Below are 19,372 nucleotides of genomic sequence, written 5' to 3'. Positions count from 1 at the left end.
TAAAATACCTTCATCTACATACATTCCAGTAACTTTGTTCTTATTCAGCGTCATAGCAATTGCTTTCCCAGCATTATGTTGCTTAAGAGTGTAGTTGTTGGGTGATGGGGTAGAAAGTTTGAATCCCATGTGGACACTGCTGATGTACCCTTAACATCTTGTTTGATTCTGCACCGGTAATCAGTACATTTGGCTTAAGGTATGAATAATTGGGCCTGATAGGGGTAATGTTGTAGTAGTAATGATAATGATGATGTTGACAGTGATTATGAAGTGGGGGTTGTTTTGCTGTTTACACCACAATGTTAAAAGAAGGTGAATTACAAATACATCAGTTTGATTTTATGCCACAGACAAAATGTGTGTTAACATTTTTGTGTAGTTCCTGCAGTCCACTGTATCTTGAACATACATCCACAGCCAAAGATATGTCTGGTCGTACTGAGCGCTGAGGTAGATGGCTTGCTTTATTGTATTCTCATGTTGTCCCCCCCCCCCCCATCCAGGAATGATCTGCTGATGGTGTGCAGGCAGCTAAACATGGAAGAGTCCGTGGCGGAGATCATGGACCAGCTGGGCGCGGACGAGCGGGGCAAGATCTCCTTCGAGGACTTCACACGCTGCCGCATGCAGCTGGTCAACGAGATCCGCAAGGAGGAGGGGGCGCTGTCGCTCCGGTCCGACGACTCGGACAAGAAGAAGCTCCGGGAACGCATCACCTCCTGGCCCACGAGCAGCGAAAACAGCCTGGGTGAGTGGGAGGCCAGACGAGGCCACGGGAGGAGACCACTTGTCTAAGATTTAATATGTTTAGTATGCAAAGTTGTGAAATCTACATCAATGTTCTTTATGTGACCTCCATGTTTTATTAAGCTGTCTCTTTAGGACCATCCAATCACCAAACAGTATGCTGCTTGTTTTATTTAACGGACAGCTGATGACAAGGGGTGTATTCATGCTTGCGCAACATGTTTTGCTGGTTTATAGCGACTATCTTGCTACACTGAACTGAAAAGCGCGCACTTGATACAGGACATGTCCTTGTCCTTGTTTCAGTAGCATAGAAAGGTGAGTAAGGACACAGCTCTAAGTAGAAGCAGAGGAGCTTTTACAGAGAGAAGTTACAGACAAAAGTGTCACACCGTTATGGCAAAGAAAAGGAGAGGAGACTGTGACCTTAAAGCCTTAAACCGATAGATTCAGAACTTTGCACACAAGTAACGCAGGCGGCGTTTCTGTCCCTTGAACACAACAATGATGTCAGGAAGATCACAGTTATAAAATCTGTACTGATGTCAAAATAAGCTACAAGCATATCCCTTAAACATAAACCTCATGCTTTGTGACAGAAAAACAGGGTAGATAACAAATATTTACCATTGAACCCTTTCTGATCTTGCCTCATTAGAAGCCTTATTCTGTAGTTCTCATCACAGTCATCTTTCTCTCAAGGGTCTTCTACACAATTTGCAAATTGAAAATATTCCAAAATTGTTTTTGTGCTTGCGGCAAAGTTTCTCAAGACATTCTTTCATTGTTGCTGCCGATGGGTTGCACAACCAGTACCAGTGCCAAAATATGCATGCATTAAAAGGTGCACAGTAAAATGTTTATGATTCACAGTTAAGGGCTGCATGTTTGTAAAACAGGTATGAATGAATCAATCAGTCAATCCATTGATGTTTAAATGCCATAGGAAGGACTTGCGTGACACTGCAACTTTTTAATGGGCTGATATTTCAATAATTCCATCAATTTGCCACTAGGTGTCAGTGTAAGTGCATTATGACATTGAAAGGATGCTGTTGAGACCTCATTCCCAGTGTCTATCGTTAACATCACAGGCCCAAAGAATTAACGCGTAACGAGTCCAAGATGGGGGGGCGAGGGGGGTTTCATGCCTTTTTTGCGCAGCCCCGTCTGCGTGTGTTTGCGAGCGTGCCCGCCTGTCTGTGTCCGTCTCAGCTGGTTTGAGCTCTCCTTCCTGTCCCATGTCCCTGCTCTGCAGGCGCTCTGTCGGGGGCCAGGGAGAGCTGGGAGTACGACTCCGGAGCGCGAGACCTGCAGAGCCCCGACCTCCAGCAGCAGCCCCCGCCCCAGCAGCAGCAGCAGCCGGCCCTGCAGAAGCTGCTGGAGCAGCGGGGGACCTCGCTGGAGCAGCAGGCCGCCCTCCAGAAGCTCATGTCTCAGACCGGCACCCGCTGCGCCCCGCTGGGAGGAAACTACCTGGAGCTGGCCAACACTGTGAGTCACTCCTCTCACTGCGCCTCTAACAGCTCAGCAACGCTGGTTATGCAGCGGTGGAAAAAGGTGGATTATGCCTGTATGCCTGTGCAGGAAGGTTCCTGAGTTGTGCTGGACCCTGCGCCGTTTCATGTCGGTGAATTAAATTTGTTGTGCGTCAGTTGAATTCAGCTCTGGATGTGAAATGGCAGGTGTGCTGTGTGACATCTCTAGGTCTACCTCTGTCATCAGTAGGGGGATTTACTTTTTTTTTTTTTTTACATTTTGTCTTGAGGGAATGCCAAAGTGCAGCCTGTGGTTGGAAATGTTTATACATTCATGTGTTTGCTTCGGCTCAAACCAAATGGTTCCGTGAATTGGCAGTTTCTTCAGCGAAAGTTTGACTTAGCTCTTTATGTGCTGTAATTCAGCGATTTTGTGGCATTCCCAGCTGACCACTCTACTTTCACTTACATTAAATGGGAAAATCAATCTGCTAATTTGTGTATGGAATTGAGTGGTGTGCAGTTTTGCTCAAATGTTCTGTTCAGGATATAGAAATATTGCAAGGATGGGCCAATTTCTTTGGCCTAACGGGAATTGGCTTCTTGGAAAAAGAAAGAAAGCCCTGTTGAAATTTCCTCTTGTGACCCTGCTTGAGGCAATGGTCTTAATTCTGTTTTGATGACTTTGGAGGTAATGTTAGCAATGGAAGAGGGAGGCATGGCTTTTCTCCTTAACTCAAATAAGCGTGTGTGTGTGTGTGTGTGTGTGTGTGTGTGTGTGTGTGTGTAGTGGGAATGTACGTCCGTGTGAATGTATGTATATGTGTGTGTATGTGTGCTCACATGTGTATGTGTTGTCTCAGTCATTGATGAATGAGCTCTGTGTCGGGGCTGCTCTTTATCAACTGTGGGGAGGGCCTGCTCAGATACCCAGAGCAGTGTTTTCCAATCCTGCTCCCAGGGAGCCAGTGAGTTATGTGTAATTGTGTTAAAAATACAGAAAGGCATTTCCTTCAATTTGTTAAAAGGGGTAGATTTTAACAAAAATAATCCTTTGGCCTCTGTCCCATTTAAGTATTATTTGTTTATTTCTGAACAAACTGTAAAAAGTTGATGGAAATCTAATCACTTGAATGCTAATCTGCTTTACCAGTTTGGTACAGAAGCATATGAACAAGTTAATTGTCAAACAGGATCAAACGGCAGTCAAATCCCAATCAGTATTCAATTAAGAACTGATTCAAATGCTACTTGTGCTCTGTTTGAGGAGAAAACGGCATATACAGAGAATCCTGGGGTCAGGGTTATGAAACACTGTCTCAGAGTGAATTCATCATCTTAAACTACCTCAGGGGCAATTTATCTTGAAGAGGCATAACAGGGAAAAATCAGATGCCCTGGTCAGAATGTCAAAAATGAAGTTCAGTTTGCTATTTTGCAGGAAGAGGTAGTAAGAGGATTGCGAGAGTTTTGGTAAAGATGTAATGTGTGCCTCTGTGCTGAGGAGGGCAGTATTTGTCAGAGTGGTGGCCACCAGGTTCTCACATTTTACATTTCTATGGAGTGCCGCATATCTCTATCGCTGATGCCTTTCTGAAATGAGTGTTGATTAAAAACTATGTACACAAAGAGAATTAAATACATGACAACTCATATGTGAAAAATCCTAGAAACTGCTGTTGTGGTTGATCCTGTTATGGTATGTAAAGAAAGGCAAGAAATTGTCATAATACTTCTTCATCATAACATATTATGTAGGAAGCACTTGGTCTGGCATATTTACTCTTGACATTGCATTTTCCCAACCAAACTTGGAACATTTTTTATGATACTAAATCCTCGCTAAACATCTGTGGGCTTTAGACCATAAACTATACAGTTTGACCATAATGCATTTTGATTTTCAAGAATGATTTAAATCCTGTGTCCTAGTTGCTCATAGGCCACTGTTGCGAATCAAAACCAAGATGTTTTATGTTTTCTTCTGTATTATGTTTTAAATAACACTAACAGGATTTTGTTATGTTTTTGACTTGTATGGTCCATCAGTTTCTTGAGTGATTCAACAAAATTCTCTTGGGGTTCTCAAGCCCCCTGCCATACCCATGCCGGCCAACCCTTCCCCCCCATCTCCAAGCATCGATCACACACATTCATTAACTCATCCATATTTATTATTTATCGCCTGGATATCTAATGTGTTGTCATGTCTCCCTATCAAGTTTCAAGGGCACACTTAGTCGGCCTGCGCTTTTATGGACTCCATAAATCATTGAGTGGTTTATTATCATTATCATTGTGACAAATTCCATCTGCCAATTACCACGGGCACTGGCAGGCCTGAGGTTAAGTGATATGGGCCCCGACAGAGACGGATGCCTTTGTCCCGCTCTTTAACTGTAGTCATCGGCCTCATCCATTACAGGCGCCTGAGATTCTCACTCTGAGTGCTGTTTGAGGCCATGTCGGGGCAGCCCTTTACCCCTGGTACGGCCTTCATTACACAGCAGGTAGACTTCCCTGCTTTTCCAGCACAGGTCGCAAAGCCACACCGTCACCTGCGCAGGCCTTGACCCCGCTGCCTCATTCCGGAGGGATTTTTCCTGCGAGTAGACAGATTGATGGTTGCCTTGCTTTTCAAAAAGGCAGAGACGGGTTGAGCGGCTCCTGTGGATTTGGTGTCAGAATCCTGGGCTGGCTGTGGTTTGCTTGCTGCTGTTTACTCTTGAGAAATCAAAGGCCAAGATTGAAAAGAGGAAGCTTGTTGATGATCTGATTCGCAGTCAGACAGCAATCTGACGAGACCAGAGCAGTCAGGAATGAACCAAGGAGACCTCTCTGAGAAATTAAAAGGGAGTTTTAATATGCTGTGGTATAAGCTTATTAATCACACTGAAACAATATATGTAAAATTACCCAATACTACATGGCAGTGTTTGTTCATGCACTTAAAATGTATACCAGCCAGGCTTAATTGTCTGTCTGTTTTTAATGCGCAGTTGACATTATGAATGTCTAAACTTGAGAAGATGTGTGTTTATGTTCTAAATCTCTCTTGTTCTTTAAATTCACTTGCTTTTGAAACACCACAGGTTTCTTGCCTTAAGGATAATCTTATTAAAGGCATGACCTACCTTTGACTGAAATTTACGTGGGGGAAATATTAAATAGTACTTGTTAAAACATACAGATACTGAATTTACAGTGAGAGGTTGTATTCATTTATTCCAATTGCCAAATGCTATTTTACACCAGTGTGTAGGAAGACTTATTTTATTAGTGTAGATTTATTTTTCATGTGAGACTTGCTTGAAAAAGATATCATGAAAACGTTAAAAATTATTCAGATTAGCTAGCTGTTGGCTGTACAGACCCACTGACAACTCATAACGGCAAATATATGCTCTCAAATAAATAATGTTCATATTAATGTTCAGATAAATAATGTTCACTTGCTAGAGTCTTCAAACAAGAGGACATTTGTTTTGCATTCTGCCTCTGTAGCTTAAGTGCTCTCCAACAAACTAAAGAATAAGGCAAATGTATGATGTGGCTGTATTTCCTGTGACCATCTAGTTAATGTTTGTTTAGGTAGCCAGCTAGATGGCACATTTCTGTGTTTCAAACATACAACTAATATTTCAACCTTGCGTCTTGCTACCCAGCTGCCTTTGCCTACTTATAATATTGCTGAGTCTGAGTGGCCTATTGTGAAGAAAACTGGCAATTAACAGTTGCTGTGAGCTACCTTATTCAGTCTTTGCGAAAGAGGGATTGTATTTTTAGTCCTTGTCCAAACGTGTGGTGTGGTGAGTGGGTTTCCTTGTTAAGCATGACTTAAGGAGTACATCTATATGTTTTGCTTTTCAAAGACCAAAAAAAGTGCCTGTATTTGCTGATGATGTGCTTCAGCAGTTTGATTCGCAGCACAGTTCATTTGGCTCCATCTCACTGAGCAGTGAAGGGGATCTTGCTGGAATGCGGCAACCCTGTTGCCATGGCTAATATCCAGCAGCAGCTGTGCTCGGAGGTTAACATTCTATTCAAGGATGAAAATGTTGTAAAACGTAAAAGGCAAGCACGTAATGTATATGTTAATGATAATGTTGAATGTATTACATTGAGTCTAGAATTGCACCTCAGGATTAAATGAGTCTATATTCTGGTTTTTTCATTTATGCATTCATTTTTTTTTTATATTTTGCTCTGCATTGTACTGGTAATTTTATTCCTGGAATGAAAGCTTTCTCATGCTAATGTGTCATGCAGTACTTCTTTTTCAGTCCAGCTGGGTCTGTCTTGTTCTGAATTTCTTAGGAAATTTTCACTTGGGTGAGCTAAAAGGGAGGCATGAACGAAACGGTTTGAAACGACAATGCGAAAGATTGTTTGATTTAGGACCGATGCATGTGTTTTAAAAAAATCAGATGAGGATAATCTCGTTAATGACATTTGTGTATCTTCCCTTTGATCGCTCCTCTGATTTATACACGTCTGGGACTCCAGTGCAATTTCGTTATTACTCTCATTCTCCTAAGAGGGTCTGTTGTGGGCAGACTGATTAGTACAGATAAGGCGCTTCCACAGAATAGAGTCTTTAAGACCATTAGCTTTTTGTGGAAAAAAGCCCAGTTCTTGTGATGGAAGACCCTGGTCCTTTGGCTTGTCTGGTTTTCTTGAGAGGCCGTGTGTAGTTTATATAAATATAAATATCCAGAGACCACAGATTGGATGGTGAAAAAAGACCTCGTATGTGAGGAAATGATGTATAGTTCACGTTGGTGAGGGTTTTCTGGAAGCTCTAATTAAAAACATACCGCTTAAGATTGGTTCCCCTTCCGACAAGCTGCTGTTCTAAAAACATTCGGATGGACTTGCTGCTCAGTCTTTTAGAAGCGGTCAGAAACTTTTTTTTTTACCCCCGTCTCTGCTAGATTATGGATGTGCAGGATTCCTCTGAGTATACAAGTGTGGTTTCCTCGATCACAGAACCGTAGAGCTGTTTACCACTTGCTCGGGCTTCGGCCCACTTCTCCATGTGGGGGCCGTGCTCGTGAAATGAAAGATCCCCTACCCAGATGTTACCCCTTTGGTCAACTCCCACTTGGGCTCTGCAGTGCCACTATACTAAATTCAAGTCAGAGTGTGGGAATTACGAAACCTCTGCTGGTAGTTTAATGACATTCACTGTAATGATATTGTTAATGGTACTGCTGAAAACAGAAAAAACAGATGTGTTGCATTACATTATTGTCAATTAGCAAATGCTGTCATCCAGAGCAACTTGCACAGGTTACAGTTTCATCCGCTTATACAGCTGGATATGTAATGAGACAGTTGTGGGTTGAGTACCTTGTCCCAAGGCTACAACAGCAGTCCCCCATTGGGGAATCAAACCAGCAACCTTTTCATTACCTGTTCTGTTCCTTGCCTCTACACCACACTGCTGCCCACAAAAACAATTAAGAACAAGGACAATGATTTTTTTTTCCCCCCCAAACCTGATTTTGTATAGATTTGTATATTCATTATTTGTGTACTTATACGCTATCTCAACGTTTGGTAGGATGCTTATGCAGGATGGTCTTGTTTGTGATGACGGGGATGCTGAATTGTTTTTCATTTTCACAGAACTTTTTTCCCCTTTGGTTTTTTTTTTTGAAATAAATGTTTCAGATGTGCCACAAAATGCATAAGAAACAATTTCTCCCTGCCAGGCTTAATTCAGGCTGGTGAAATATTAAATCAAAGCCATTCTATTCGCAAGCAAGCTATTGCTCTCTCTGTACATTACACTGAACATCCTGTCCCCACAGTTCTGAACTTAAATAGCTCAGGTGAATGCAGGTGTATATGAATATTCATTAGCGAGGCTGTTAGGATTCTTGTTTAAGTCTGATTGTAATCACTATATGTGTAGAATTGTTTCTAATTTATGCTCGCGATCAAAAGTATTCCAGGCCTACATCGTCGTGAATACTGATGAGCGCAGAGATGGCGACCTCTTTTTCGCCTGACCTCAGAGACGGGTGGGAACGGTGAACACTGTATCTTGCAGAATGTCTTTGATTAGTGAAAATTCCAGGTGAAAGTTGCACGGGGTGCTTGCAGGGTGGAGGAGAGAGACTAGCTGTTGGGGAGCCACAGCACGTGGTGAGGGGATAGTTGATGTTAGCAGGGAGAGCGGCGATTCATGGAGGAAGACCGCGCTCCTGCGATGAGTGTGGTGATGCAGTGACGAAGAGTGGCGGTACTGCGTAGGGAAGCAGGGGTGCTCCGAGGGGGAGGGGAGACGCGGCGCGGAAGGACTGGATGCACGGCTGATCAGTATTGCCACGTGTTCCCGTTAGAGGGAGAGACCGAGCGGAGAGGGGAATGCAGCCACCCGGGGAGTGATCCAGAATAGGAATGTGCATTCAGCACCTCCTGTTTCCTGTCCTGCCCCAGGCCAGACACACACAGACACACACAGACACACACAGACACACACACACACACACACACACACACAGACACACACACACACAGCAACAGTATTCACTGAGTCTCTGCCGTTCCCAGTTACAAGAAGTCACTCTTTCAGGGTGAAATGCCTGACCAGCACGTTGTTGGGGAGTAGTTTGGTGTATTTTTTTTTACTCATTACTTGCTGTAGTTACAAGAGCATGTCACACTTGTTTGAAAATTCCTTTGAGCTCTGCCTGCGTTCCTCAATGTGCTCCATTTAATGTGCTCCATTTCGTGTTAGCCAAACAGAAGCAGACGGCGCAGCTCCGCATCTGATGACAGATGTTGTTCCATTACATGTGGAGGATAATGCAATTTGAGGCATTTCGGTGGTGCTCCACAGTTCAGAGGTCAGTCTCCAAGCTGACCAGTGGCTGAATCTCCTCGGCTCCATAGCGCGTTTATTATCACCGGTTAAAATTATAGAAGATGGAAAATCAGACTGAAGGAAGGAATTTAATTTGGTGCAGTATGTCTCAGTACTTACAGCTTATAGCTCAAGTTGAGCGAGTTGTAATGGTTTTTGTGAGTGACCATGAATGGGCTAATACTGGATTAATCTCTCTGATCAGTGGTGAATTTGAATTGAAGCTTCTTTCATGTGAATGAGATTATGGGTAAATTCCAATCACTTTAATCTTTTCACGCTCACCCTAAAAAGTAATTAAAGAATAATCAGTCTGGCTTTTATATCTTGTTGGGTCTAAACAGGATTTCACAAAAGGGAATTTTGTTTTTACCTCATGTGGTTAACGAATTAAATGAATGTGCTGTTCCCTATTTGTTTACATTTTTCAAAATTGCCGCTCAAGGGCTTGCACGGAAATAGCAACCACTGACATAACAAATAGTCTGTTGGGAAAATCTGATAAACTCACTGAGCACAATAAGCTGTCATATTTTCATAACAATAAAACAAACCGGAAAATATATAGAAATAAAAAATCTTTTTTTTCTTAAATAATACTTGATTATTTATTCACAAATCTGTACACACTGCATGAGAGGGTTAAATTTGACACTGAGAACAAAAGGACTAACCCTGCCAATAACGTAAACCTAGAAAAAAGCAGGCAGATAATGGCTTGCACTTTGACTGTCATGTAAATTTCTCAACAGTGATGTCCTGTCAGAGGCAATTTGACCAAAAAGGGCCCATAAGTGCTGGTTATAAATGACTCTAAATTAGAAACAAATGTGACGATTCCAGTTTGGTCGCACCGCGGGCTGCTTGCCATTAACAAAAAAAAAAAAAACACGCACACACACACACCCTCTCATGAGCCTGGTGCTTGCGCAAGAGTTGTCTGCACAATGACAGATTCAAAATTACACTGGTGGGTTTATCTGAGGTTCCCATCCCGGCAGTCTCTCTGTTTACCCTGGAAAAGCGCCCAGAAGAGCATTAATGAAGCTCCACGGCCCCCAACCAAGAGGCATTTGCTTACCTCTGCACATTCAACGTGTGCTGGGACAACCGGAGCTTTAGGTCTCAAACGAACGAGGGGTAAGGGATGGTTTCGGAACCTGCCTCTGCAGTTACTCCCTGGTCACTGCAGCAGAAGACATTGGGGCAAGCACCAGTGACGTAGGAGGAGCGGACCGCACTGAACGGCAGGGTAACTCGTCTCGACTTTGTCCATCTTGATCGTCACTTTGTTTTGCGGCCCACGAAACGAGAACGGCGACTGCCGCGTGTTCACTGTAGGGAGAAAGTGAAGGCATTATATGGAGTGAAATCAGACATGTTGGTCCATCCATAACTTTTTGATGAGACCAGCTCAGGAACCATGTTCCCTTGGCATTCTGTTACGGAACTTCAGCCTCTCTTGATTCCAGAGTTGTAATAATGTCTGTTCCATATCCGGCCATAGGCATAAGCACCTACCAGAGCAAACCTGGAGATTAGGTGTAGAATTTTGCAAAGCAGTGAGTGTTCAGATTAGCCTCTTGGTGCTAAGGGATTGCGTGAAGAATAACACTCGCCACTCAGGCAGTGGTGTGTTAGATTCACAAGTACTGTGAAGAAACTGATAGCCCTCAGAGTAAATTTGTATACTGTTCAGTTAGTCAGTTATTGTTTTCTTATATCAAAATATTAAAATCAGCAAAATGTTTGTGTGATGGTGTGATCTCACAATACCAAGAAATGCAATCTGTGGCCTTCTTAGAAATGAGTAGGCCCAAGCATGGTAATAGAAGGATTCTGTAAGTCAAAGTAGATCATTTAATCCATGCTGGTCAAAAGTCACGTGGTTATTTCTGATGCGTGCATCTCTCTTCAAAAGTGCGTGTCTTCCATAGTTGGCGACCCACAAATTGCATATGCCCTTTCTACATTAAATCTTTCAAATGTCAATATTACTGTTCTGCGTTTTGATCGTATTTGGATCCCTAAGGCCCGGGGACAGACTGAAATGTGTGCAGCCATTGGCTCTTTGCCAAGTGTCTCATTGGTACGCCCCACGCTCGTTACGTTTCTTTATCAGACCGTCAACAGCGTGCTCCTCTCAAATGGCGACGGCGGAGGGATATCAGCCATCAGAATGCTGATCCCCTGCGAAGCTTAGAGCAAGGGTGCCAGGGCTATTCTGGCTTCCGATGCTCGCATGCAGACAAACTGCATCTGACAATTCTGATGTCGCAGGACGTTTGGTTCTAACGCAGTGAAAGTTTACATTTCCCCCCAGTGGCTTCATTTCGTTTTCGCTATAGCAGCACATTGTACTCGGAAGAGTTATAACAAAATCCACCCAAGGCAGAGATTATAGAGAACAGCTACTTTAATTTAAACTCAAAAGGGAAAAGCTTGAATCTACTGGCATAGTGCAAGCAAGCGAGTTATTGAGCAAAAGAGGCACTGACTGAATGTAATATAGGGACAATGACTAAATGAAGACATTGCTTTTAAAGAATCTGTATCACAGAATCTTAAATGTTCTCTTTTTTTTTACATTCTCCTAAGTTTTTTTTTTTTTTTTTTTCAGCAACTACCAACTTGATGCATTTTGAAGTAAACAAACTGAAGTGTGTTGTGACACTTGTGATTTTTCATATTTCAGGCATTGTCAAGTGAGAGTGAAATGACCCAGGGTTGTATCTGAATTTAAAATCTGTGTCAACCCCGCTGTTCAGTTGATCAGTTGAAACATGCCGTTGCTCTGTATGTCTTACAAAGCTCAACACTGAAACTTTGTGAGTAAATGGATTTGTGCAGAGGCAATGTTATATAGTTCAGGTGACCACAACATGAGACAAGCCGTCTGCAGTAGAAGGTGGAGCCATTCAATGTTTTAGGGCCTTTATTTCTTCTCCCCTGGTTTCCTCTCTCCTATAGTTCAATTTTTACTGAATTTCTTACCCATGAAATAGTCTCTGTACACGAACTGCACATGAATAAGCTAGCAAAAGATTATCTGCATGATTCTTCATGGTTTGTTTTGAAGTGATCAGAGAGCTATCCACTGGAAAAAAAAAAGCTTTTTCAACAGACTTTTGTATCTGTCTGCTCACTTTAATGACAAACTCTGGCTAGAAGGCCTCCGATGGGACACGGTTTGGAATACTATATTTTCATTATACAGAATACTATTTTCCCTTCAGATGGCATTTCCCCTTTGAACTTTGTTGCAAATGCTACCAACCATCTATTAACGAGCTGGGATTCAAGCAGCCTCCGCTTTTCCCCTCTCGGCTGCCATAAACAAAATGGCATTCTTATTATCGGATTAGCGCACCATTGGCAGGGTGCCCCTAGCCTGCCTAAAGCTCTGAGGTGCACCTTTTCCCGCTGCCGATGGAGTTCATTTTGCACCAAGCTGGGGATGAGCTCCTTTTAGCAGCATACTAATGAGAATACAAGCATCACTCCCGGGTCCCTGCAAAGCCGGCCATTTTTTTTTTTTTTTTGGTTCCGAAAGGGCTACGTCGATGCAGCCTGTCAAAATATCACTGCTGTGAACATGGTAATGTAATTTTACCGGTGTGTGTGGTGGGCATTGTTGTTGGCCCTTGGGGTTAGAGTTAGGCAACATCCCCAACCGACTCCCTGATCCCACCGCCCACCCCCCCTCCCCCCTAAATCCCTTAGTTCATACAGCAGAGCTGAGCTGCTGCTGTCAACTACTACATGTTCACTTGCTTTCTGCTCCGTTTGGGGGATTTTTGCCCTTTTAAAGTGGGGGGGGGGATCAGCTGTTGGTGTTTGAGCCTCTTTGTGTGGCCTTTTCATTTCACTTGTCATCCACCTCTGTCTGTCACCCTAGTGGAGCATTGAAAATTACTTGTGTCAACGTCCATTTGCCACAACAGAAATCACTGTGGACTTTCTGAGGAAAGAATTACAGAACCCATAGGAATTTGAGCCCTGATTTCATGGAACTGCTTTCCATGAAATCATCACAGGCTGCTTTACATTCCAAATATTCTCTTCTTCTGCCCATGTGGGGGAAAAAAAAGTCTCATTGTTGCGCGCTAATGATGGGTGCTCACTGTGCTTTGTAATTATGGGTTTTCATTGTGCACCAAGATAAAACGAGGAGAAGTCCACGATTGGATTATCTGTGAAGGGCTGAAAAATGAGTTCTGTCTCGGGATTTCTAGTGCTGTTTAATCGCTTGATGTCTGGTCGGGGGGTCCTGCAGATTAATTATTTTGCACAATTAACTGTATTCTTTTTTTGTAGCGGCTCCGCTTTATACGATAGACGTGACAGCATGTAGCAATTTTTTATAGACCTGCTCTGTTTCACTGCTGTGTGAGCACGGAGCTGTATGCCAGTCAGTGCGGGCTGCTGCTGTGGATGATTCATAGGTGCTGGAGAGCAGAGGACTCATCTCACTGCTGCCCTCCACTCATGCTGCTGGGGTCACAGCTCCGCCTTGGGGATGGGGGGCATGTCCATGTAGGAAAGCTAGGCATAGTTGGGGCAAAAGGAGGCTTGGGATGGGGCGGTGGGGGGGGGGGGGGGCGGGGGGTGGTCGATGGCATGTCCATGTAGGAAAGCTAGGCATAGTTGGGGCAAAAGGAGGCTTGGGATTGGGGGGAAGACCACACCCTCCCAAACCATCAGATCACTTTTCACATGTGGTCTGCACAGTGTGCTGGAAAGAGACTATACGATTTCAGTGGCTTTCAATTAAAGTGTGCGCCAACTCCCAGTGTATGCCACCTTCATGAATCATTTATGAGGGCCCGGCGTTGGAGCAGAGCCGCTCCGGTATAATGTCTCTGTCTCTCAAAACCCGTGGCTTCTGATGTTCTCCTTCTGAAAAGTTGGAAAGTAGGAAACTAACCAGGTGCTTTCTACAAGAGCAGGAGAACTTTGTATGTATTCCTTTATGGTTTGATACTCCTTGTTTCAAAATCTTAATTCTCTCTTGGGATGTTAATGTCAAATATATATCTAGTCTCAATGCAGTAAAAAAAGATGTGGATATAGCAATAGGCACTCTTGGTACTACTGATATTAGTATGCTTTTAACACAAGTAATGTATTCACTGCTATGTGTATTTGGTTGTTTAATGCATGCATTGCCTTCAGAAGTCTCAAATAATAGTATCATAATAAGTTTGTACTTGCTGAACTGAAAGAGATGGTGGTGAATAGTTATCTGTCAATGTAATCCTGTGTTTTTCCTCTATTTTTCACCCCAGATGCATCAGCCATTTTCATGACTTTGCACCTTCAGACTAGATTAGTTTGCGCTCTGTATTTCAGACCTCAGTTGTTGGTCAGTGATTTTCTCCTCCCACTTAATTGCCAAGTTCTCTGAACACAGCAAAACTGGTGCAGTGCCATAGCTCAGCTGCACAGATATGTTTGTAAAATTTGTGCAGATATTTTACTCTCTTTTTTTTTTTTTGCCCTTGCAGTATTAAAATCGCATGTCATCAAAGCAGTGGTGCAGCTGTGCTTTCACAGTTGTTTTCCTCTCCATTAATTATTTATGGTGCATGTGCAGGCCAGCGCCGCTGAGCTGTACCTCCCACATGCAGCGCCACCTCCTGAGGCGCCTCGGGATCAGATTTCAGCCTTTGTGAATGAGATAGAAAGATTCCTCAGAATGATCTGAGTTGGATTGTGGAAGTCAGCTTGGAATGCCCAAAGTGTTTTTTTTTTTTTTTTTTTTTTTCCCTCTGAGAAGAGGTTGATTAATTTGAGATGTCGGCCCCAGGTCTAAGACCGACCACCGATCGTATTGTTTGAGCTTTTCACTGTATGCGCTAGCCTGGTCAAACATTTGCAGAGTAAGCCTTGTTTGTTCTGCAGCAGTCGATTTGTAAACAGCTTTGCCGGCTACAGGTTTCGTTGCTGGCATGATAGAGAAGTTCATGCTGAAAAGATGCAAACATCACGTCCTGAGCTTGTGTCCTTGTTTATTATTCTGTTCCTGTTTGGCATCACTGAAAGGAGAGATGGGTCATTAAATTACATGGGCTGTAGTGTGTGTGTGTGTGTGTCTGTGTGTGTGTGTCTGTGTGTGTATGTGTGTGCCGTTAAATTACCAGTGATTGCTTTAATTGCACTTGTTGATGATGCATGGTGGTAACGTAGGGCTATCAGCGTGCCCTGCAGCTCGGCCAAAACCATCGGGGTCAGGAGACAGGCGGGGAAACGCGGCCAACGTTTTCGACAGGAGGCAGATCGTGTGACACGGGTGCCCGTCACCGCTGGCTGGCCCTCCGGCATCGCTCTCTCCGATAGCCGCCCCCACCCACGGTGTCACACAGACACCGAGCCGTCATCCCGAGCTCACCTGTAATCAGCCTCAATCAGCGCAGGATCTGAACGGCAGCAGGGACCGGGAAATGTGTCTCTGCACTGATTTGCCCAAGGCTGATGAGCTTGAATGCAGAGCAAAATGAGCTTCATAGTTTCCTAGTGGCATAGGCTGCATGCAGCACCTTTCAGACTACATATCAATTTGTACCCTGCTTCACTTTCCGCATAATCTGATGTGTTGGTGACATTTTTATAGTGAGAGTGGGAACTTTTTCATTAATATCCATTTAATAAGCCCTTGTGTAGTCAGTTAAGGGAAAATGGAATCGAGCCATATAAATATATATTTTTTTTTTTATTTGATGAATGAAAGATTAAATTCTGAAAAGAATATACAAACAGGGCTTGTGGCATGTCGGTTAGCAGATCTAATGAGATCCTCCAGTAGCGTGACTGCCTGGGGGCTTTGAGTAGTAGTCTTTCAAATGTGATGGGTTTATTAATAACAACTGAAATCATATGACATGCAGTGTGTGTGTGTGTGTGTGAACGAATAAAAAACATATAATAATAATAATAAAACCTGGCCATAGCAATACGTTCCCACAGCGAATTAAAATGGGAGAAGGAGACTCAACACTGCACGTCTTCACAGCGGTCCAGGGGAGAGTGTTGTCATTTTCGGTAATCCCGGCTGAGTCATCGTCTTGAATTCTGCTGCGCTGACCTCTCTGCATCGGGGGAACGAGGGAGTGACCACAGGGAGACCGTCAGGAGAACCAGACACTTACCACGCTGTACTGCGGGTCATTTAATATTGTTCTCAGCCTTTGCCAGGGCAGGACCAGCACTGTTGTACGGTTCAGAGAAACTCGGAACACTGCTCTCTTCTGTCCTCCTGTGGGATCAGCATAATGGGCCCTAAAAGTTAGATTCCCTCTCACCGCAAAGTTTGCTAAGCACTTTGTGGAGTCTGGCTGCCCTCCTGTAGACAGGCTATGATTTATTAATATGCACAGGAGCTCTAAATCAGGCCCTGCACTGAAGCGTTGTCACACGTTTTATTGCCTCGTGACACAGCAGATAAAACCCAGCTTTGCTCCTTCTGTCTGGTCTTGGTTCGTTTCGGAGTAAGAATAAGAAGGTGGTGGTGGTGGTGATGATGATGATGATGATGATGATGATGATGATGATGATGAAGAGGCATTTGAAGCTGTTAAATTAGCATTAACTTTCTTAAGGTGGCTTAAGGTGAATGGACATCTCTGGTTTGAAAATCTTAACTGACCTTGCATAGCTGACCATATAAATGGGACATCACAATAACAATAAATGCGTAACATTGCTCTATGTAAGTGTGTTTTAAGGTAAAGTACCAGATCTCTGAAAATGGTTAAATGGTTATGAAATAAACTGCCGGTGTCAATAGAGGGTGCTGTTGATGTTATTATGTGTTCACAAAAAGGAGGGCCAGTAGGCTTAATTGTTCCTCCGCTGTAATTAGAAACAAATACCTTTGTGTTTTACTGCATTTCTGTTAGTTTCATGAAAACATAAGCTGAGTACTAAGTCAATGTTGGCAGGATGTTTTCGAAATATTCTTACCCGATTGCAGTAAGTAAGGGTCATAAATCTGTTAATCAAGAGATCAGCTGTAATGCATATTTAATGAAGTCTGAAAGACTTGTTAATGAAAAGCACTGTCATGGTGCATACAGCCCCTATAATTAAGGCAGTTTAGTGAACCACAGTGCTGGAAGAGCGCTGTAATAGTTGGACTGCCTTCATGAGGGCGAGACAGGAAAGTGCTGGAAGAAAGCAGTTCCTAAAGGTTGATCAAAAGCAGGAGAGGCCTGGGGGGGATTGTGAGGGAGATGTGATTTTTCTGAGTTGAGGCAGAAAGACAGGGCTAACTCTGTTGCACATACCACCAGCACCGTGGCCCCGCCCACTGAGCGTGCTGTCTGTAGCCAGCAGCCAGACAGCTGTGGGAGAAGAGGGGATAGGGCGAGAGAGAGAGAGAGAGAGAGAGAGAAAGAGAGAGAGAGAGAAGGGTAGAGAAGGAGAGGACAAGAGAAGTGAGAGACAGTGTGCAAGAGAGAGGAATCGAGAGAAGAACGGCGAGCGAGAGAGCGATAGAGAGGGAGGGAGGGACAGACCAGGAGAGTGGCTGTGTGTGTCTGTGTGTGTGTGTGTATGTGTGAGAGAGAGAAATAGAGAGGTGATTTGAGATTGAGAGAGGAACGGCGAGAGCCAGAGAGAGCAACACAAAACTTCAGCCGGGGGTGTGAGGGGGGGGCTGTGTGTGCGTGTGTGTGTGTGTGTGTGTGTGTGTGTGCGCGTGTGTGCGCGCGTATGTGTGTGTGTGACACAGACAGCCTCCCTCAGGCAGGAATCCGCCAGGCAGCGGAGAGGCTGACACGCCAGCGAGCGCAAGAGGAAGGACTCCACAAACCCCACGCCACACGCCCCACGCCTCCAACAGCAGCAGCAGCGATCCCCCCCCCCCCCCCCCCCCCCCCCCAAAACACACACACACACACACACACTCCGGCGGCGTGCGGGGATGAGAGGGGCAGCGCCGAGGGGAGCGGAGACTCCGGACGCATCCTGGAGACTCTGGCAGTTTTCTCCCCCCGCCGCCACGGGATCGCCCGCCAGACGTCCGCGCAGCCCCCCGCTCCGACACTAATCAGCCTCTCCGGATTAGAGAGCATGGGATCCGCGCTGACGGCCGGGCGCATCTGAGCACCGCCTGCTCCGCTCCGGGGGGTTCAGGGAAAAGGAGACCGGGGGGGGGTGTTTTCAGGATGAAAATGGCCGGCCACCGCACCATGTGGACAGAGCTGGAGGCTGAAGGATAGCCGAAGCTTAAGAGAAGACCGTTTGCTTTTTTTTCCCCCACCCTCTTTCTTTGCCTCCCCTTTCCACCTTTTTTGTGGGGAGGGGCACTTGGAATCTAAATTCAAACATTGAGCTGTAACCATGAACTCTGGAGCAGCTATGAAATTTGGGAGCGACCCCCCAGCAGAAGTTAGTGAGGTAAGGTGACAGACAGGCATTGGAGACAGGCTGGTTTTATAGCTACCTTCTGGGAGTCAGGTTCATGGCTTGCTTAGTCCTGGAAGGCATGTTAATCACTGTGTCTTTATTCCCTCTCCACCCTTTCTCAGTTTTTGTATTAAGTCAAGGTGGTTGTGGTGGTGGAGGAGGTGGGGTTGAGGTGAAGCACCTCTGCATGTGGAGTGAACTTGCAGAAAGCCAGAGAGACACGGGCTGTTCCGGCAAAATCCTCTCTCGCGCCTGAGCTGCGCCGAGACGGGTCGGCCAAGTAAAGTTTGTAAAAATGAGTTTGATAGACGCTGGAGCCCGCTGGAGTGCTTGTACATGCGCTTTTGTGGGAGGGGAGGCGGGTCTGTGCCTTAGGGGCTCCTAGCTGCATCCTCACAGATGAGAGCACTTTACACTCTGGGCTTCCATAACCGTGCGGTGAGGAGACACAGGAAGCCGGCACTGAATAGCGGAGCATTGTTGAATGGCTCACGCTTCGCGTGCCCCCATATATGCGTTTCATTTCATTAGCGTGTGTCCTGGTGCTCGTGGCTCTTTAAGAAACCCTGAGGGGGGAAGAGGTACGACCTCCAGTTGTCGTGTTTTGAGACCTTGGCCGTAGAGTTACTTGTCATGGTCGTGCTTTTAACCATCTCTCTGCTGGACAGAGGGCAGGGGTGGTATTTGTTTGCTGAAGGGAGTCTTCCATTCTGGTCACAAGATTTTTCATATCTCTCCATTTCTCACCAGGTGGTCCACCTTATTTGTTGTAGTTGCATGTCTCCCCTTTTCCTTGTCCTCCACCTTGCTTTGTCATAGTTAAGTTTAAGCTGTTTTAAAATCTTCACAAAAGGAAAAATAG

The 19,372-nt window shown here is 44.7% G+C and overlaps 1 protein-coding gene across 3 annotated transcripts in view; it reads left to right on the top strand.

Annotated features, from left to right (window-relative positions):
- mcc (MCC regulator of WNT signaling pathway) overlaps positions 1-19,372 on the top strand; it is a 77,053-nt gene that overhangs the window by 3,106 nt on the left and 54,575 nt on the right. For 2 of the 3 annotated variants that reach the window (XM_036529521.1, XM_036529519.1), the window contains exons 2-3: positions 507-751; positions 2,009-2,244. In XM_036529521.1, coding sequence (XP_036385414.1) covers positions 507-751; positions 2,009-2,244 — 481 coding nt within the window. Of the gene's footprint in view, positions 1-506; positions 752-2,008; positions 2,245-18,009; positions 18,502-19,372 lie in introns of those variants that run through there. The other variant, XM_036529522.1, reaches the window with a different exon arrangement.

This window comes from Megalops cyprinoides, chromosome 5 (assembly GCF_013368585.1).
Source record: "Megalops cyprinoides isolate fMegCyp1 chromosome 5, fMegCyp1.pri, whole genome shotgun sequence".
NCBI lineage: Eukaryota > Metazoa > Chordata > Actinopteri > Elopiformes > Megalopidae > Megalops > Megalops cyprinoides.
This window is presented reverse-complemented; position numbering and strand designations above follow the sequence as displayed.